We start from the raw sequence: 20,888 nt of genomic DNA, 5'->3' as shown, positions 1-20,888 counted from the left end.
TCTTAGGAGATGCTCCAGATGTATAAGAGAAAACCATGTTTCAATCTAGCAAATTCAACCTCTGTATCAAGAGATCCAGTCAGATTTAAATAAACCCCATTAAAAGGCATTTTCTTTATACAACCACATCATCAGACTCTTGCCCTAACTCCAAATCAGATTTGATTGTTCTACCTTCAGAAATTCCCCATCCAAAATTTTCCCTGAAATCTGAGACCTCTCCTAGGATACTACTTTACTATCCAAGCAACTTCCTCAGCAGAGTAGAAATATCACCACTCCTCGACAGGTTCAGTCCCAGGCAGGGACACTGACAGTGCCAGTGCTCCCGAGGAGAGCGCGGGCAAGCTGGGGAACACCCTGGGTGACACCCAGGAGTGCCCTCAGACCAGGAGGGAGCCGAAGTCTCCCATCCAGCCGCAATTCCAGCAGTGCCTCAAGCCGCTGACGCTGCGACCGCCGGCGAGCGAAGCGCTGCTAACAGGTCTCGCCTCTTCACGTGCGGCTTCGCCACCGAGCAAACGCGCGCTCGCTGCATCACGCTTCGGCATGGCACCAGCACTCCCACCTCCAGCGATTCCTACAGAGATGGCATGAGGCAGCCCAAGAAATACGAAAAGCAAATACGTGTGCCAGCCAAAAGCCAGCGGGAAGGGGATGCTGCATCGAGCGGGCCTGCCCGCCACGATCCAGCAGCCGTGCTTGAGAGCAGAGAGGAGCTGCGGCCAAGCCCCACCAGAGCAGCATCCCAGCTCCTGAACCAGCTCCTCACTGCCCGAGCTGAGCCGGAGCCTCCCGCCATCACCTTCCAGCCCAGCCACAGCCATACTCACATTAAAACCCCCCGAGGAGGGCCAGCCCCACGCCGGCCGGCAGCGGTTTGAGAGCCTGAGCATCATCTCCCCACCCGCGCCTCTCGCTGCTCACAGCCGAGGGGCTGCACCACGTCCCCTGCTCGCAGCCACCGCTCCGGCACTGGGCAACCGCTGCCACGAGCTGCTGCTGTACCAGCAAAAAAGGCGGCAGTGGCAAAATAAAGAGAAAAAATAATCGAAGCAATACTTCAAGAGCCATGCCGGGCACGGAGCAGCGACACAGCACCAAGGCTGGGGCGGGCTGGCTGTCCCACCAGGCCAACCGCCCGGAGCCTGGGTCTTGGCTGCAGGCACCTTCGTGCTGCCCAGCAAATCCCACAGCCAAGCGGGAGATGGGGAAAAGATCCCAGCCCGCTGGCACGCACCGTGCTGAGAGGACGAGCACGCACCTGCTCCGTGGCTCCATGGCCGGGCAAAGCGTCCCCCGGCTCGGTTCATCCCCAGAAACGGAGACCACCTGCCCACGGCTCCTGGCGCCTCCATCCTCCGCCGGGGCTGCGAGGAGGAAGGCTGGCAGAGGCGGCTCCGCGCACCGCCACGGCCCACCGAGGCGGCCCCGGGAACCAGAGGAGACCCAGACGGGACTCCGGAGACGGCCCCACCGCGGCCCCGGGGACCAGAAGGGACCTCAGAGGTGACCCCACCGCGGCGCCCGGCAGGGCTCCGCAAGAAAGGGGAGCCGAGCCCCACGCGGATGCGGGCGGGTTTCCTCCTCCATCCCCGGTCCCCCCTCCCGAGGGCACGGGCTGCCAGCACCGCCCGCGGGCCGGGTAATCCGGGCTGGCACAAGAGGCCGGGGCCACGGGGCCAGGATCTAGCCCAGTGCCGGTGCCTTCCGGCGGGGGAGTCGCTCCCTGCCTGCTCCCCAGCTGCAGACGCCACGGGCGGCGCAGAGACCCTCGGCTCAGCATCCCACCCGCTCCCGGTAGTCCCAGACGCCGCTCACCTTCCACGGCGGCCGCGGCGGCGGCCAGGCAGAGCAGCACCACCAGATCCGCAGCCATCGCCTCCTCGGGCCCCGCAGGCGTCAGCCCCTACCGGCGGGCGGCCGTGAGCGGGCATGGGGGGTGCGTCCGCGGGCCGGGTGGCTCCGGGGCAGGGCGGGCCGGGGCCGCGGACGGGACGGGCCGGAGGCAGTGCCGGTGCCGCTGCCCGCCCGCTCGGGTCACATCGCCGCCGCGAGTGGCGCGCGCGGCCACGCCGCCGCCGGCCCCCGCCGCCGCCCGGCCCCGCCCCCGCCGCCGCCCCGCCAATCCCCGCGCCCGCCCGGCCCCGCCCCCGCCGCCGCCCCGCCAATCCCCGCGCCGCGCCCCGCCTCGGCCACGCCCCCGCCCTCCGCGAGCGCCCGTGCGAAGGGGGACGGCGCCCCCTGGCGGCCGAAGGACGCGCCCCACGCCGCGTCTCCCCTCAGCGGGACCCGCGACGGGGCGGACCCGGCCCCCGCAGCGCCGGGACGCGGCAGGCACGGGCGGCGACAGCAGCGGGGACGCGCCGGCGGGATCACAGCGCCGCAATCCCGCTCCCCTCTCTCACCCCCAAAAGGAATCTGGAGCGAACCGTCAGCCCCACAGAGACGTGACCCCGCTGCCCAGCCGCCGCCAGAGTGGCCGCTCCCCTCAGGCTCAGACACTGCGGCCGCCGGGGTCGGGCACAACGCGGGGCCCCCTCAGCCTTCTGCCTTCTCCACCGCGCTCACCCTTCGCTGGGCATCGCTCCGGACCCCGCGGCCACATGGGCACCCGGGAACAGGGGAGCAGCGGCCTGGCTCGGGGGACACCGGGATGCTCAGCAGCAGCCCCGTCACTGCCAGCCCGGGGCCGTGCCCCGGTACCCACAAGCCCAGCCAGGAGCGATGGACATCCCCAGCCTCCAAAAGGAACCATCCAGAAGGACGCTCGCCCGGTCCCGCTCACCCCACGCACCGCCCCGGTCAGCCTTGGCAGGGCTCAGCATCCCCCGCTGCTCCGCTGCCCACCCGGCAGCCGAGCTGACCCCGGCCCTCCGCGGCAGGGATCCGCGCGTCCCGGCACGGGCGGGCTGGGGAAAACTGTGCGGGCAGCGCGGGCTCATTCCGGTCACGGCCGCACGCCTGCCGCCACGGGGGGACCAGAAACCCTGCAGAGACACCGAGCGCTGGAAAATCGTCCGCTTTTCAGGGAAAGAGTGTGCAAAAAAACAGTCAGAGGTGCCACGGGAACAAGAGTTTTCCTGTTGCGGTCGTGCAAAATGTATTTGCAAGCAGCTCCTATTCAGCTGAGCAAATAACAGAAAAAATTGCCAAGAACCTTCTGGCTAAGTTTTAAGGAAATTTGCTTTCATCTTGACAACCCTTCTTCATTTCCTTCCCATGAATATCTCAGCAATCCAGTTTACTCACTCAGAGGATCACAGAAAGAAAACTGTGAAGTAAATGTCAGTATTATTTGCATCTTTATCCAGTCTGCCATAAAAGCAACACCATGTTATTTATCTGATCTAGCACAACTCAGTAACAGCTCAAGTATAGAATATTCATGATGTGCAAAGCAAAAAAATGTTAATCGTTTGAGAATACAAGAGGCAAAGAGCTGAGCCTGTGAGTTATCCAGAGAAGTGCCTCATTTTGGGGAGGGGGGGGTTTCCTCCCAAATAATAGTTATCAACTGAAAACCTTGCATTCAGAAACTAACATTTGACCAAAAAAAGCCTGACAATTTCTGTAGGGTAAAAAAAAGAATAATACATCAATATTCTTCTGATTTCTTTTCAGCTGGCCAAAGAGTTGGCTGCGCTGGGTGAAAGCCAGCTGTGTTTGTTCAAAATGTTTTCTTTTCTGTCAGCCTTGCTCCGAGTCTCCCAACAGCAAGGCTTTGCTTCTCCTGGAGGACACATCTCCAAAAAAGCTGTGTACCATCTGGGGGTGAGAGAGGGAAAGTGGCAGCATCCTGTCACAGGGCCACTCTTCCTTGTACACCCAGTGGATTGTCACCACCTGCCCCGGAGACAATGCCCACCAGCATCCCCTTGGAGGGCACATCAAGGGCATTAAAGCCTGATGGGATTTTGGGCACATTTTGCTTTATTTTCGTCTCTGAGCCAGCCATGTGTGGGAGGCAAGCACCCCACAGAAGGCAAAACCACCCTCTGGGCTACCAGCAACCTCCAGTTCTGCCCATCGGGCCCCTGTGAGGGAAGGGCATGGGGCACAGACCTGCTCAGAGCACAAGCAGCCCCGCAGAGGGAGGGCTTTGGGTGGTGCTGTGCCCGGGGTGCACGGCCGGTCCCTCAGTGCTCACAGCCCGCAGCACATTGCAATGGCAGCAGTCGGCTGCCAGAATTAGCTCTGTCTTAATTAACAGCTTTGCCTTTGTTCTCAGATGCTGCTTCAGGAGATGCCAAAGCCTTTGTGGAGGATGAAGATCTGGGATCCCAGTGAAAGGAAGCATCAACACTTATCATAGGGTGCAGCACAGATCTCCTTCTCAAAGAACCCTCTGAGCCACCTTCGAGAGCAGAGGGGTCACAGCCTGTGCCAGCCCCCGTTCATCCCCACCACGCTGGCTGTGACAGGACCAGCTGAAGCACAAACATGAATCCCACCAGGCCATCCTTGTGCATCTGGTGGCAGCAGCGAGCCCAAACTCTGAGAGCCTGACATCTCCTGTGACAGTAGGTGAGGCGTGACCAAGGCTCCTGTCCTGCACCAGAGCTTCCACCCAGCTCAGACTGGGAGCTCACTGGGATGGTGCCCTTGGTGGCAGGAGAATCCTGTGAGCCACTCACTAATGTAGGAGCGGCTCAGAGCAGGATAAAGGTCAAACAAACCTCCCCTGTGTCAGCCTCACACAGCAGCAGAGCTGGCAGAGGACACAGGAGCCTCCCCAGCCAGGACAAGCAGAGAGCTAAAGCAGCCATGAAACTCCCGGTTTATTTTCCAAGCCGAGGCCAGGCCTGCAGGGAAGGCAGGAAGCTTTTCACACAGCACAGGAGCACTGCTCCTGCATCCCTAATCCTGCCAAGGCAGCACAGGCTGCTCCCAGCAGCTTGCCTGTGCATTAATTGTAGAGGAAAAGCCTGCACCTACAGCATCCTCCCAAGAGCCAAAGCCTGAGGAGCTGGTAAATCCTCTCCCTGATAAGAGGCAGGTCCCTTCGATATTCCAGCATTTCAGACTTGTCTGCTGTGCACCACGTAACAAGAGCCGGGTAAGACAGGTAACAAGGGCAATGCTGGCAAGCAGCATCCAGCCCCTGCAGCACCTTCTGCATAGTTGAACCCCTTCCTGCGAGTCCAAAGAAATGTAATATGATGTAATAACATTAATTAGCAGCATTAAATGTTCAGTGTATTCAAGGCACAACTCAGCCACTTGGCACAGTGCAACCCAAACTGCTTACTGTTCTCCCAGGGGAAATAACCTCAGGGAGTCTTCTGGGCTTAAATACCATCGGGAAGCTGAAGGGAAAGAGGGAGGGAGACAAGTTATTGTCCTCTCCAGGCATTCACAGAAAATTCAGGTGTCTTATCAGAGCAGAAGAAGCTGTAGGAAGGACAACTCCTTTGTCATGTGAACAATTTGAGAACTAAATTGAAGTGAGACGTGAAGAAAAAGTAGGTGAGATGAAGGTTAATTTGGAAACCAGAGTGAGAACAGAGGGAGATGGGGTATGGAAGAGTCTATTAATTCCCTGGGCAAGAGATGCAGCCTGAGCCGGGCCACGGAGTAACTCCTTGCGCAGCACGGAAAGATAAATTGCAGGTTCTGCTGGTGGAATATTCTGTTTATTACATTCCAAAATAGGAGACAGTCAAGTGCCAAGTGCCTCAAGCCTCTCAGTGCCTAAGAACACATTAATCACAGATGGGAGCAGTGTTCTGGCAGCTCAGTGTGACACCAAGCACCATGTAACAGGATGGACATGCCATGCCCTCCCCTCCGCACTGCCATGGAGATGGGGAAGGAGGCAGGGAAGGCACCTGCTCCACTAGCAATGGACAGCAAAGACAGATAAAGATCCACAAGTTACTTTAGGAGAGGAAGAATTCACTTTGATTCATAGATGCTGCAATTTCTGCTACCTGGCTTTTCCTCTTAACTGGGTTTTTCAGGGCAGTTGCAAGTCCCAGCAGACCTGCCAGCTGTGGGACAACACAAGATCAACCATGCCACTTTCTCCTCATTTTCCCTTTCTTCCTAGGATCTCCAGGTGGAAGGAACTCTTTGTTCCCTTTGAAGGCAGAGGATTAACAAAGGCAAATGCAAAAGAGAAAAACAAAAACTCCTTTGTCTGAGGATGGATGACATCTTTTTATCTGTTTCTAATCTAGCTTCAACTTCCATTTCTTTAGGAGAGAAAAAAAAATCCAAAGATTAAATTTTATGCCAAGCCAAGCTATAATAAGTGACAGAAACACTCCATCTCCGGGTCCCTGCTAGCTCTGTGAAGTCAGAACATTCACAAGGAAGAAAGCAAAATATAGACAGACAAACACTTTCAATGGAGATTTAAAATAAAAACTCTCCTCATGTTCCAAATGCAAAAGCTACAGAAAAATATGTCGCTCCTCCAAGGAAATTTCATTATCTTGAAGCGAAATGCAATTTATCTTTGGAAGCTTAAAAAAAATATAGCAGGGAGGGGAACCTGCCACAAGAGCTTCACTTTATCTCAGCATTTGGTTTGTTGCAGTCTGAGCTGCGTTCCCATATCTGGAAGCACACAAAGGATGGGAAGTTTTTAAGGTGCAAGTCCATCCAAAGAAGGAGGGAGGAGGGAGAATGGTCCAGCCCACTCCATATCTGCTGCTTCAGGGTCCCATTCAGATATTTTCCTACTGAAATCACACATCAGAGTGCAAAAAGCTGGCTTGGATCAGGTGCTCACCTCATGCACAGGAAACTTGCCATTTTTTCCTGCTTTATCGTGATGAATTTCCAATTGTCACCTTGATCAATGGTCCCATGAACACTATCATAAGGATAATATGATTTTTTCACCCGATCCTATTGCTCACAGGGTAATTACATGGATGATTGCACTCAAGGGCAAGAGCATGTGTCATGCACCCTTACACAGAGCACACAAGTGCCTGGTACTGCTGGCATCACCAGGGCACTAACAGCAGTTTTTCCCAGGTAAAAGGAACAAAACCAGGAATATTCAAGGCCCTAAACCTGCTAGTCACACATACAAGCCAGTGAATGTCTCTGCAGGCATTGCAGCCTCCCTACTGTATTGATCATCAGTCTCACAGACACAGGAGGTGATGGCCAGAAGGAGCTGCTGCACCCCCCTGGCCTCCCTGCACACACCAAACCTCACACAGCGAATTCTGCCATGATCATTTCACTGCTTGCAAGAGAAACCTGCCTGGGTTTCTCAGCAGTGCCCTGGGCCCCTCTGAACAGGGATCACAGGTACCACAGGGCAGCTGGCACTATCCAGGCAGCCCTTCCCACACTCACTCCCCAGGGATGAGGTGCCAAGACCACGAGATGCCACATCCTGCTTCCCATGATGCACATCCTCCGGCTCAAGCAGGGGCTCACAGTCATATGAAGAGCAGCTGAGGGAGCTGGGGAGGCTCAGCCTGGAGAAAAGGAGGCTCACAGGGGACGTTCTCGCTCTCTACAGCTCAGCAGGGTGGAGCCAGGCTCTGCTCCCAGGGAACAAGAGACAGGACAAGAGTAAACCTCCTCAAGCTGTGCCAGGGAAGGCTCAGGCTGGACATCAGAGGAATTTCTTCACTCTTAAGTGTGGTCAGGCACCTTCACTGAAAAGGCTGTGCAGGGAGGTGGTGGAGTCCCCATCCCCGGAGGTGTCCGAGGAACTCCTGGACGTGGCACTCAGAGCTCTGAGCTGGGTGACAAGGTGGGGATCCATCACAGCTTGAACTCGATGATCCTGGAGGTGTTTTCCAACCTCAGTGATTCTGTGATAATCCTGCCAGTGGCCTGCACATTCCTAGCTCTGTTCCATGAATCTCTATCCAGAGAGGGGAGGAAGACTGTTTTCCTACAGGAAGGAGGACAGGTAAATTCCAGGGATAGGATGAGTGCCCCGGCCTCAGCTCCCAGCCCTCCACACCACAGTTCAGGATGTCCAGGCCCTCCGAAGAGCCACACACAAATGCAATTCTTAAAGCAGCCTGCTGGAAGAGGGATAAAGGGAGTCCTCGCCAGGCTTGATTGGCAGAAGACATCAAGAACCCTTCAAGAGGGATTTGAGGGAGTTTTGCATTTCAAACAGGGCGGGCAGGCAGAGGTTTACCCAGAGTGAAGAGGGAAGGAGCGAGGCTGCTGTTTCATCGGTTAACATCTGGCAGCTGCAAAGCTCAGAGATAATTCTGCCTTCGTCCTCCAGAGAGTTCGGATCTGGGAGGGATGCCAGAGATGTGGCAACTGGGAGGGGATGAAATTCCTTCACAGAATCCAAAACAGGCAGTGAAACATCACAATATTCTTCCTCCCTTTAAATAAGTGACTCTTTGATGCTGACTGAGCCTGTGGAAATGTTATTTCTTTTTGTCTAAGTGGAAGCAGGAGGAGAACAGAGGGGGTGATACAGGTGGGGGAAGAAGAAACACAGCAACAGCTTTTTTTTAACCAAAATCAGACCTTTTCGATCAAAGCCTGCAAAGACTTTTGATCAGGGTTTGCAAAAAAAAAAGCTTTTAATTGTTACCTGTATTTCTATTTTTATAAAGCTAATAAGGACATCAAATTATTTCCATTTAGAAATACCAGTTTACAGAAAACCAACTGGCAACAAGAATATCTGGATTTGGGTGAAATTTAAAAAAAAAAAAAAAAAAAAGGAAGCTAAAAGAGATCTTTCAGCCAAAACTTGAAACTTATTCAGAGGTAATTCTGAAAATTAACTGGCATGTGTTATAACAGTTTGGGTAAGACCATCATTTGTGACCAGATTGTTTCATTGTGGTCATAAGGACAATCCCCACCTGAGCAGCATCCTGTGCTCTCCATCTCTCTGCCAGCTTTGCACTTGGGGTGGCTGCAGCCAGCTGGGGACAGTGACAGTCCTCACCAGGAATGGGTAATACAGCAGCAAGGCAGCTCTTCAATTACAGAAGAAATTGTCCTAATGAAGCCTGAACACATATGCCTCGCTGCAGGCATTTCTCCCGTGTATGCCGCAGCTCATGCCAACCCCTTTCCAGGCTGCTCATCCCTGCCTCCAGGGCATGGACGGAGGAAGAAGCAGCTCAGCGGGGCCATCTCACAGAGCGGCATTTGAGGTGAGTCTCCAACGCCACACCTCAGCACAGGTTACTGGGACGGTCTGTCCCCACTCCTACAGTCCCAGCACACCCCGAGATCCCCAAGCCTGAGCAACAGCGGCTAGATTTGGTCATGGATCTGCATGGACCCCTCCGACTGGGGAACGGGCTCCTGGCTGGTACAAATTCGGGGAGCACCCGAGCGAGGAGAGCTGCTCAAGGCTTCACCCAGACCAGCCATCTCCTCTCCCCACTTACTCATCCACCAGGGCTGGGGCCAGACACCCCCTTTTGCTGCTGCCGGGCTGGGGACCAGCACCCCGAGTCCCCTCGGGCCACGCAGGTGGCTGAGGTTTACCCCCACCAACCTCTGGAGGTCAGCAGCCGGCAGCGCTGGGGCTCCTCACTGGCAGCTGCCGCTGGAAAGAAATAAAGCCCGACCCAGGAGAGCAATGGAACTCGGGGAAAGACCCGATGGCTTGGACACAAGATGCTCTCTACACACCATAGGTGACCCCAGACATTTGCAGAGGCTGGCACACATCCTCCCTGCACTGCTCTCCTTCCCCGCAGGCATGCAGGAGTGCAGAACCTTCCTCATTAATAGGAAATGATTGATTTCCAAAGCTTGCTTTGCCCATTTAATATCTTCAGGTCTTGTGCCAATTTGTCCACAAGTGAGCCCCGTTCTGGGAAAAGGAATGAATCCCCATTTCACTTTGCCAGCCTCCAATGTCATTTGCTCATTTCATGTCTACACTACAGCAAACCCTTTACAGCTAAATCACTACTGATTTTACAGAGGTTGCAAGTTGCTGGTAACGTTAAAAAAAAAAAAAAAAAACCTCTTGGTAAATTTATTGCGCAGAATCTGACATTGTCCTGCATAAATCTCCATGTTCCTGGTAAATAACAGAGGTTTCTAGACAATGTGAGACACCAACAAGAACTAAGGCAGGTGAACTGGAGGGATGGAAGGAAGCATATCCAGACTCCCTTGTGCAGAGCAGGAAAGGGAGTTCTTACCTTCACCTGGTCCAAAAAGGTAAAAACTGAAAGAGGAAAGCAGCAGAAATCCTCCTGCTTTCCCCAGCCCTGCAGGGAAAGGCAGCAGGTCTGTCAGGACAAGGTAGACACCTCCTCCCAGGGACATGCTTCCTTGAGCATCACCAGGATATCATGGGCCAGCATCCCTCAGAGCCATTGCTCTGCTGTGTGCCAGAAGCTAAATATTGACCAAAAAGGTGGATTTTCCCCACAAATGAGGCCGTGGCAAGCTGTCTTCTGGCTGGCTTACAGCTCACTCTTGGTTAGCTAGAAATAAGAATTCCTGCCCACTAGAAAAAAGTTCCCATTACTGTTTCCATCCTGCTCTCTAGGAAAGCTAAAGTCTGACTTTCAGTGGGGATCATTAATCTCATTATTTTTAGATGACATTTCTAGGTGTGTTCTCAGAGCTCCAGGCTCACAACACAAGCACAGACAAGTGGATGGGTCCATTGTGCACCAATACAAGATCACTCCCCAAAATGGATGGAAGCAGAGGGCAGGTAACAAGTCTGGAATTGTGGTGGTCAAAGAGGACAAATGCTCACCTGGCAGAGGGCATCTCCCATCAAAGGCAGGCTATGACACCCCAAGAGCTCGCTGACAGCTCAGCCTCATCACTCAGGCTCAGGGCAGTGGAGCAGATGGGCAGCTCTAGCCACTACTCTGGTGGAAGGAACAAAAGGCCCCTACTTTGCCAGAGGGGATGATAAGCATCACTTCAGCTACTCAGAACCTCCTGCAGCACACCTGGGCCCTTCTTTATCCTGCAGCCACATGGCAGCTGAAACTCATTTATTCCTAGCAGGGCTCCTCTGCAGCTGGAGAGCCCTGCTGGGGAGCACCCACGGACAGTGGGTACCACCTCTCCCTATTATCCCACGTCCAGCTCTTCCTCACCAGGTGACAGCTCTCAGACACCAGGTGAAAGTTGTCTTCCTGCTGCATCAGGGGGATTTCCTGGACTTTCTGAGCTGAAGAAGATCCTTCAAAGTCAGGAGGAGGAGAGGCTGTGGTTGCACTACCCCTGGAAGTATTGAAGGCCAGGTTGGACAGGGCTTGGAGCAGCCTGATCTAGTGGAAGGTGTCCTGCCTATAGCAAGGAGGTCTGAGATGATTTTCAAGGTCCTTCCCAATCCAAACCATCCTGTGAGTCTCTGACTGGGTGGGGTTGATGGATCATGACATGCTCCCAACTCAAAGTGCTCCACACTGTGGCTGTGGCCAGGCAGCAACAGGGCTGCCACCAGCACCTTCACTGTCCCCATCCATCAGCATCTCCTTCAAACCAGCAACTCTCCCACAGTACTGCTCCCACTTTCCCTCCAGGAGCTTCAAGTATATCCTGGTGACATCATGCTACACCCCCTTCCCTTCCCTGCCCTTTCATTTCTTTCATCAAAGTTTCTTTTCATCTCCCACCTCCTTGCTCCGGGGTGTTTTGTTCACCTCTTGCTGCCTGCAGAGCTGAGCCACTGTGCTGGGAAGGGCTCTGCACCCAGTGTGGAGGTGGGAGCCCCACAGGGGGAGCAAACGCGGTGTTAAAGCCCCCCCTGAGCCTTACAAGCTCCCTACAAAACCCACAGAGTTACAACAGAGCTCCGTGGGATGAGGTGCACGTCTTTGTCTATCACACAAGCACATCCCCAGAAAATGGAGACTTATAATGAAGTGTGTTTAACACAGACTCAAAACACGGTGTTTAATCTGTGGGAGTCTCCGCACCCCCAGGCGTGCTTAGGTCATGCCAGCACAGACAGCAGTGATTCTGAATGCTAAAGGAAGAAACAGGGAAGAAGATCTCCTGGGCTGGATGGGCAGACACAGCTAGAGGCACAAAGGTTATCTCCAGATTGCAGGTGTGATGCTCCCACCAGCAGGGTGTGGAGACAGTGCCACACACCAGAGCAAGACCTGGGAGAGGGAGAAGAGATAAACCTGTGCAAAGTAGCACTTTTCAGCCTCTTTGGCAACAACAAAACCAAGCCTTAATTTCAGATTAGCTGATTTTCATGTGAGTTTGGTTTTATCAAAGGTCAGTACAACCATGCAGGTTTGTATGAATATGTTTGAAGCAGAATACTGACCCCTTTTGAGGCTATTCAGTGTTACATTTAGCTCATTCTCTTCATTTCTCTCAAAATAATTTGGAAAAATCTTGCAGAGTGTGGCCAAGGCCCTTCAGAGGGATAAAACACAGGGTTTGCTTTGGTTTTGCTGCTCCAGGCCGCGTGGCTGGTGGACGGAGGCTGCAGCACACAGGCCAGACTGAACTGGGGGTGCTGGGACAAAAATACACTTTTTCCCCATTTGCACTGAATGTTGTCATTTTGCCAGAATCCAAGACCCCACAGTTGGTTGCAAATCATCCATCAAAGAAAGAAAAAATCCTTTGCTTCCCCTCAGCACCAGTGAGCCAGGACAACACATGCCAGAGCCTGGGAATGGGGATAATGCCACTCTTTCGAGGCCAGGCAGCACCTCGAGGCTGACACACTCCACCCCTACCTGTACCTGCAATTTTACAAACTTCATAAATGTACATCTTAAATAATCTATTTACCCTTTTTCTAAAAAAATTACCAAAAGTTGAGAGGCACGGTACAACAGACAACCTTAGCTGTGAGCCGCTGATTTTTCTATGATATATTACATCCAAATCCGCCAGTGCGATGAGCAAAACGTACCAATTTGGGTAATTGGTGAGGGCCTGAGAGCATGCACACACTGCTGATCTGCCCTAAATGTATATTTACTGTGCAGGTTGTTTGCATTTCTGATGATCTGTGACACCAGAAGTTAATCAGCTCCTCCAGTGCACGCAATCAGCTCCGCGGCATTCTCCTCTCTGCTGTGGGGGAAGCCGCTTAGATTATGATTTCAGAGCTGCCAAACACCATTAAACTGTTCCATGGAGCAGGGGGAAGATGCTGCCAGGACCAGGCACTGCCCAGGTGCTCCCTTGGGCCAGAGGACACCTGGGTGATGCCGGGAAACATGGGAACAACACTGGAACTCAGTGCTGACCAACATTTCTGACGGGCCAACCTTGAGGCTGGTTTCAGTTTAAGCCTGAGTGCTGGCTCAACTCTTCCCACTGGATCTCAGCATTCCCATTTCCTCACCTAAAATCCACTTGAGTAATCAACTGTAAAGCTAATGACTGGGGCACCAAATCAGCAAAGTACTTGAGCACATGCTGAAGTCCCATTGAAAGAAATTAGACCTAAGTAGACACTTTGCTCCAAGGTGAGGGGGCTTTGTGTAAAAAGTCACAAGAAGCCTGTTCAAAACAGGTGTAAAAGCGTATGGAAGCAAGCCATTCCCACTCGAGTGGCTTCCAAGCATCCTGCTCAGCACTCACAAGGACCTGTCAGAAGCAAGGGAAGCCTAGAGCTTTAGACCTGACTTTATTTTTCTGGCAGCCAAACCTGAGTAGGCTTCAGAGGACAGTCCTGGAATGTGCAGGTGGCTCCCAGGTCCTAAGTGAAGGAGAGCACCTCCTGGGATACCCTGAGGAGGCAGTTGGGGCGTGGATGAAGGGCACAGCACCCACAGGCACCCCAGGCAGGACCAACACAACCAGTATCTCCACACTGGGATCCCCCAGTGAGCCACAGGCAGGCCCTGCCTAGCACTGCTCCCTGCAATGAGATCCAGCACTGCTGAGCAGCAGGTGGGCAGGGTTACAGCCCAGGGACCCCAGAAGGAGCCCCCCTGGCAGCAGCACTGCCACAGCTTTTCAAAGGAAGGACTGAGTCTGCACATTCCCCCTGCGGCCACGCTCCCACCCTGGCTACCCCCTCACGCCTGCTCCCCAGCAGGTTCGCAGAAATCCCACATCTCAAGCCCCCCAGCCACCTCCCAGTCACGCTCGGAGTGACGGGAAGAGCAAAGATCAAGTTTCCCTGAGCAGCAGAGAACAGCAATGACGTTTGGTCCTGCCAAGGACAACACCTCGCTCTGGCAGGTTGTGCAGGTACCCACCTGGCATGGTGAAATTGAGCTGCAACTTGCCTTAAGTGTGGGATTTTAGAGCCCCACACAGTGTTAATGTGTGTGTATCAATATGTATATACATCAATAACCAATGTTTTCCAAGGAGACAGTTTCCCTGGAAGTTTTCCAGCATTTGGATATCTTTATTACTGTGAGTTAGGTCAAAGCCCTAACTTGCATAAACTGGCACAGCTCTGCTGAAATCAATACCCCTACGCCAGCATCTGCTATTTGATGAGGTGGCCCAGGATCTCTGTATTGGTTTTACTGTCTTCCTTCATTATCTGCCCTGTTCCCCTCTCTTGTATTTTTTCAGCTGATTTTAATTTTACTTGTGGAGTCCTGGGCAAAGGCTGCAAGCAAAGAGCAACCAACCACAAGAGCTTCACTTGTAAGTGAGCAGTCCAGTTGTGTTCACCATCTCAGGGAGGATTTGCTTTCTTTGGTTTCCCAGCATTTGGAGATTACTCCTTGATTTCCTGGAGATCCCCATGTCTGACATTTCCCCTTAATCCCTCTTGGTGTCCAGCTTAAGGGTCGAGCACAAGACCAAGCTGAGACAGGGAGTACCACGAGGCATTCATGCTCTCCCACATTCACCCACGGTGCAGACACCTGTAAAAACCAGACCAGGAAGAAGCCTTTTCTCACAACAACCCCTTGCAGAAAGTCAAAAGCAAAGTCACAGGCATCTTTCAGTGCAGCAGGAGGGTAAGAGAGAAGGCCCTGCTCAGGCTCCACAGGGGGAGCGAACCAGTTTACGTGCTAATCCCAGTGTGAGCAACCAGAGCTGGCACCAGCCGGGGCCACTTGTCTGACTTCAGCACTTGGCAGGGAGGGACGGATGAACAAAAATATGTAGCACAGACCCTGGCTGCCCAAAGCCACGGTCGTTCACTGTCAGCAAATGGAGCCAGACAGAAAAATAAATACAGAGAACATCTTGAATTTGGACAGCAGTTCCTGCATGGCTGCAAGGCTCAGCAGTGGCCCTGCCCAGACTTTTCAGTGCCCACAGCACATCTGATGGTGTGGCCAAAGGGAGGGACAAAGCTGCCATCCCTCCCCCAGCTCACATGTGTCCATGCAATGCTTCCAAGCTCAGGGATTTTTTATTTCTGGGGGAAAAAACCATAATCCCGAGGCCAGAGCAGAGAAGGAATGAGGGCAAAGAAGGAATTTTGGCAGGAGAGTGCAGGAGGATGATGCTGTGCAAGGGTTCTATTCCAGGGAAGGCAGCCCGATGCTCCCATGGGACAGGCAGTGCTGTCCATGTTGACAGCCTGGATCCAAGTGTCTGTCCCCACAGATGCCTTTGGAAGCACCACCTGTACATGTGCAATATCCCGACACTCCATGCCAGTGTGACAGGGCTGGCACGGGGAGGGAGCGAGGACAGGATGCAAGGCAGCAGGCACATCTAAATAAGGCCACAGAGGTAAGGGCAGGATCACTTTAAACAGTTAAAGTTTCATTTTAATTGATACCACAAGGGGGAAAACATTCCCGATGGTAAAGAGCAAAACAGGTACCTTCTTTTTGCAAGGAAGCTTTTGCGGCCGGCCTCCCTGAGGAAATAAGGCATGTTTGCACCCAGCCCCATTCCCTGTCCACAATTTTAGAACCTATTGGATCATTTTAGCCAGGTCAGAGTGGGGGGATGTCTGAGGGAATTTTTGCTCCTACACTTTGTGAGTTTCTCCACAGTTCCACATTTTTTTGAGAATTATGGCGCTACTTGCTCAAACACATATAATATCCTTTCAGCAAAAATCCCCAGCCAAATCTGGACTCGTATTTCAAACTGTCCCATTAGGCTTGTCCAGCTTGAACATCATGGATCCACAAGCAGGGGTTTACCCCACTTTCCCCCCCAACAAAAAATCATTATAATTAGCATTCCTGTGACTGGATCATACAACTATCTGCTGGAAAAAATCAAGGCAGAAAACAACAGTGCCTTGGTGCACTGGACACGTCATGCAGCTCCATCTTTATGGGTCTGGACTTTGCATGGGGGTACACTCAGTGCCACTTAAGCAAACTGGCTTAAGGACAGCAAATTAAACAAGGCCAAGCAAATCAGCTCTGAAGAGCCTCACATCCTCATGTCCTTCCAAAATTACTGTGAGTCAGGCCATTTTCTCATGTGCTCATGAGGTAAAATGTAACATATCATTTTGCACACCATGACCTGCCCCCAGCACTTCCCAAGCATTTGCTGGCGAACCATGGCAGTGGATGCATCTGCTCCAAAACCATCAGAGAGAACTTTTCTTTTTCCAAAAGGACAGGAAACCATTCAGAGGATGGAAAGGTTTCTAACTCCTCCTGGGGCCAGTGGGAGTGTGGTATCACCTGCAGATTCCAGCATTTTGCATTCCTGGATGAGGAAGATGCATGTGCCTGAGGGAAAATGATGCCAGATGAAGCACCTGTGGGTCACTAAACAGAACCACTGCAGAAAGGATTTGGGTTTTCCTGGTCTGTTCTGAATCCCAGTCAGACTGGGGCTGGAGGGGCAGCAGCTTAGGCCAGCTCCTGTTGCAGTCCCACAGCACAGGAGAATTAATAATTAAACACAGACCAGGTGAGAAGTACTGGGTCTTGAAGGCAATATTTCCATTTTAAAAGGCAGGAGGGCGGGTGCTGGAAGCTAAGTGCCAATTTATCTCCCTTCGGCACAACAGCATTCCAAGGTAAATTATTAGGGATGAATTGGTCATTGCCATTTACATTTCCCATGGTCAATGGCACATTCTGACTGCCCCAAGAATGGGCGAAACAGCACAGGAAAACTCCAAGAACACACACCATCCCACCAGCAGTGAGTGAGTGGAAGGGATTCTTCCAACAGAGCTGGATGGAGCTGCTACCCCACCAAAGCACCTCTCCAGAGCCTTCAGCTGAAACCAGCTCTGAGCCTCTGAGCTCCCTCCACTGTGACAGTGGATTTGCTCCAGCCCGAATAAGGCAGCCCTAGGGCTGGTTACCTGCAAGCTGGGCTGGCCCTGGGAGCCCTCTGAGCCATGGAGCCCTGACAGTATTAATAAACCTGGTGGCTCAGCCCATCACTGTGGCATCACTTTTACTCTGGTGTACAGGCTGCTCTTACCTCTCTGTATTCAAACATCAGGTGTGCGAAATCACACCTGCAACCACCATAAAGCCAATGGCTCTGAGCCCGAGCCCTGCCCTTTGCATGTTTTACAGCCCGGCCTGTCTGTGGTGCCCGTGCACAAAGACAGGCAATGTCATCCTCCCGCCGCTCCCTTAACTGCTTATCGATCCCAAAGAGCCTCCAAATGGATTTCTCTGGCTATCTATCATCCTCCATAGCCTGGGAGATCCCCTCTATATTATAGAGCAGACATCTCAGTTAGAGCTTTATTTACTGCGAAGGAGCAATTAAGCCATCCTGGTTCGATTTATGGCCGGCACAGATAACTCCACTCAACACTAGCCAAGGCCAGTTTAACTTTCAGATACTCATCTCTTGCCACGTACAAAAAGCCAGCTTAACCTGTGCATTTTTATACCTCCAGCCCAAATTCAGACTTCATCTCTTCAACTCTTTCCAGTACAAGCTGGGAAATCATTCCCATACAGGGTGTCTAATAGATTTTCATTGTGTTCACTGCAGTCCTGAAGTCAGAGCTCAACTCATCGGGCTTTATTTTCTGAAAGCCTCATCCTGCAGCTGGTATTTGGGATGTTGGGGATTTAAAAGTCCAGCTTCATGCTCAGGACAAGATATAAGGAATGACAGGAGCAAGGCACACCCATGGTGCCACTCCACTTTACTGGCCCAAGTGCAGGGACACGCTAGCTGGCTATGAGGGACCCATATGAACATCCTGCCAGCCTTGGCAGAGGGGCTGGAAGCCAGAACATCCCGCCCAGCCCCTTCCCAGCAGGCTCCAGGGCTGCAGCAACCCAGCACACAAAACCTCTCAGGTCCGAGCCTGGGCTACTATTCTAGCAGTTTGCCATGGATAATGTTCATACTTTACAGCTTTACAGAAAGTCACCAAGATTGATACAGATCTTCACTTTATTAATTTTTCCAGCCACTAGCAGTGAATTAATCCAGCTGGAGACTGACTTAACTTCTCAATAATGCCCACATTTTCCACATTGTCAAAGTGATGACCCATTACCCACAGTGTTTGGGTAGCCAGGTGGAGCACCCCAACATTACTGCATCACTCCTTCCAGACAGCTGAGCTGCCAAGAGCACACTGAGAACACGCCTGGCTGACGGGTATCCCCTCCAGTAAGAGTCTGTGGGGTTTAAAGAAAATCTCATTTTAACTAATTCTATGTCTTGGCAGGACAGAGCACTAAGACTGGGGAGAGGGGAAAGCTCTACATAACTTACAGAGCTGCTGCATGACAGCAGTTTTAAAACACATCATACAAGTGGCTGCTTTTGCTCTCAGAGCTCGGTTTAGGTCAGTAACAGTCTTAATTTCACATTCTCTCAGCTGAGTTCTTCTGCCTTTGGACTCACAGCACATGTGCCCAGTGTCCTGGAATGTGACCTGTCCTCACCTGCAGCACTGCCCACACCACCCAGAGCTGTGGATGCAGCAGTTCCTGCTAAAGAGTTGTTGTACCCTGCCTGATTTCCCTCCCTGCTGATTAGCTGGAAGTCTCTTGGCTTCGTTGTCCCTGGCATTGAGATGCTTCCCTGGCTGATGGCCTGAGACCACTTTTGATGGCCTTACAAAGACGATGCCAGCACCTCCTCAGCTCCCCACACACCGCCCGGCACCCGGCACCGATCAGAGCCACACTGCAACCCAGCGAGAGAGGTAAATGTCTCAGGATGCTGGTTTTGGTTAATCATACACTTAGAAAGGTTCTAAATAATATATAAATAATGAAAAATATTGACAATGATAGCCTGGCTATTTTTGAGCTAATCCTTGCAGACGGAGGTGGGCTACACCCTGCATGCCAGCCCTGCTAAACCAAGGTTGCCTCCAAACTCCGAGGCCTAATTTAAGTGAGATTAATTTGGTGTTTAATGTAATCACTGCTTCTGGAGTCCACAGAGCACCTTGGGGATAACCCAAGAGATCTTTCCAGGCAGCCACAGCCCATGCCAGTAAACACCTCTTCCTGCTCAGGTCCCACCACCCAGCACTCTGCTTTCCAATCCTGCTTTCCCTTTTGCTTTCACATTCTGCCCCAGCTCATTTCCTTGTTGTCTCTCTGTGCTCCATGGCACCGGCACATTTGGGTATTTCTTGGTGCATTCACACATGGACATTCCATCAAAACCACCTCACCTGACAAGGTAGAAGGACCTTCTCCTTTTATGAGCTTCCATAAGTGGTAATGACACTCATTTGAGCTGGCAGGTGCAAAGATCAGCCCTGTCAGGACTATGTATTTAATCTCATTTCCTCCTTTTCACATAACTTATCCTATCCACTCCACAGAAAGCAAAGCTGCAACCAATTTGACAGAGTACCAGAAGAAGATCTTGCTTGCATCCTCACCAGCATGGGAAACTTTCACAGCTTCTGCATCACCTGGGCAAGGAGGTAATGACAAACCCAGCAGGGACTGATGGTGTCTTGGCAGCCACTGGATTTTAGAAATGTTGTAGTATCCATAGTTGAGATGGGAGCACTGGGATGGGAGGTGTGCTGGAGGCTGGAAGCACTGGGACATCCCTGGTACTGCAGACTTACCCATTTATTTGCTCTCAGATAGTGAAAACTAGAGGGGGAAAAATGAAGTTCCTTTCTAGCCCTTCAGACAATGTCTGCATGTTATTTTAGCATCTTCCAGGCAGAACAGCATTTTTGTCCCTGCCCATAACAGGGGGGGGTTGGAACTGGATGATCTTTAAGGTCCCTTCCAATCTAAATGCTTCTGTGATTCATCCTATGATTTATTGTACAGTGGCAAATTAATTTAGGAGGAAAATAAAACCATTCAGCATCTGAAATAGAGTATTATTTCCTGCAGCATTAATCGGTGGCATCAGTACCACGTAATTTGTTACCAGTGGCATATTTCTGTATGGCTTCATTTCCTTAAAAGCATGGGAATTAATGAGGTGTTTGCGTGGGGAAGGGACTGGCAGGCACTGAGCATAGTGTGGGCAATCACCGGAGAGGCTTCCTGGCACAGAGGCACCGCGGGTTTGTAAACCACGGTGTAAATACCACAGCTCTGCTGCCCTACAGGGATTCATCTGCCCTGAGCAGACGTGACTCCAGCAGCTGAGCACCTGCCCCACTGTATTTAAGTGCAGAACAAGAATTCACCTCACTTAAGTTACGTACAGCAATACCGAATCATCACTATTTGCTTCTCAGTAACTCAGTTACTGAGGATGTCTTTTCCCAGAAGGAAGTCAGTCAGAGACCATCCAGCCCAAGGGTGTCACTGGCCCTGTGAATCACAGCCCTTCTGCTCATGCCATAACAGTATTTCACCTCCTGATCTTGTGTACACTGAGGAACTCCAGGAGGGAAAACCCCCATCCACAGGCAGGGATCCAGCCCAGGGCAAGAGCTGCTGAGGGGACAATGTGCTGGTGGGGTTGGTGGCTGATTGGTGTATACTGGAGTCATTCCCAGGAAAGGGAGAGATGGGAGAGGGCTTGAGGATAATATGTTGAGGAGGGTGATTCTGCCACTCAATTCCACTCATGTGAGACCCCACCTGCAGTGCTGTGTCCAGCTCTGGTGTTCACAACATGAAAAAGATATGAAGAGGGTCCAG

At 52.2% G+C, this 20,888-nt stretch overlaps 3 protein-coding genes across 9 annotated transcripts in view; 1 reads left to right on the top strand and 2 right to left on the bottom strand.

The window, feature by feature from the left end:
• The window catches only part of EPHB1 (EPH receptor B1), a 77,078-nt gene extending 66,316 nt beyond the window's left edge, over positions 1-10,762 (bottom strand). The window contains exon 1 of one of the 2 annotated variants that reach the window (XM_068201125.1): positions 10,691-10,762. Coding sequence is in view for 1 of the 2 variants with exons in the window: in XM_068201124.1 (XP_068057225.1) it covers positions 1,822-1,879 (58 nt within the window). In the remaining variant the exon portion in view is untranslated. Of the gene's footprint in view, positions 1-1,821; positions 2,083-10,690 lie in introns of those variants that run through there. The other variant, XM_068201124.1, reaches the window with a different exon arrangement.
• CEP63 (centrosomal protein 63) overlaps positions 1-20,888 on the bottom strand; it is a 121,264-nt gene that overhangs the window by 26,504 nt on the left and 73,872 nt on the right. The window lies entirely within an intron of this gene.
• Positions 18,509-20,888, top strand: part of KY (kyphoscoliosis peptidase) — a 32,879-nt gene continuing 30,499 nt past the window's right edge. For 4 of the 6 annotated variants that reach the window (XM_068201135.1, XM_068201133.1, XM_068201134.1 and 1 more), the window contains exons 1-2: positions 18,509-19,446; positions 19,601-19,696. In XM_068201135.1, the coding sequence (XP_068057236.1) occupies positions 19,412-19,446; positions 19,601-19,696 (131 nt within the window). In that variant the 5' untranslated portion in view covers positions 18,509-19,411. Of the gene's footprint in view, positions 19,697-20,888 lie in introns of all 6 variants that reach the window. The other 2 variants (XM_068201139.1, XM_068201138.1) reach the window with 2 other exon arrangements.

The sequence above is a fragment of the Anomalospiza imberbis genome, chromosome 10 (genome assembly GCF_031753505.1).
Source record: "Anomalospiza imberbis isolate Cuckoo-Finch-1a 21T00152 chromosome 10, ASM3175350v1, whole genome shotgun sequence".
Classification (NCBI taxonomy): domain Eukaryota; kingdom Metazoa; phylum Chordata; class Aves; order Passeriformes; family Viduidae; genus Anomalospiza; species Anomalospiza imberbis.
Note: the sequence above shows the minus strand (reverse complement) of the source record. Positions and strands in the feature narration are given on the sequence as shown.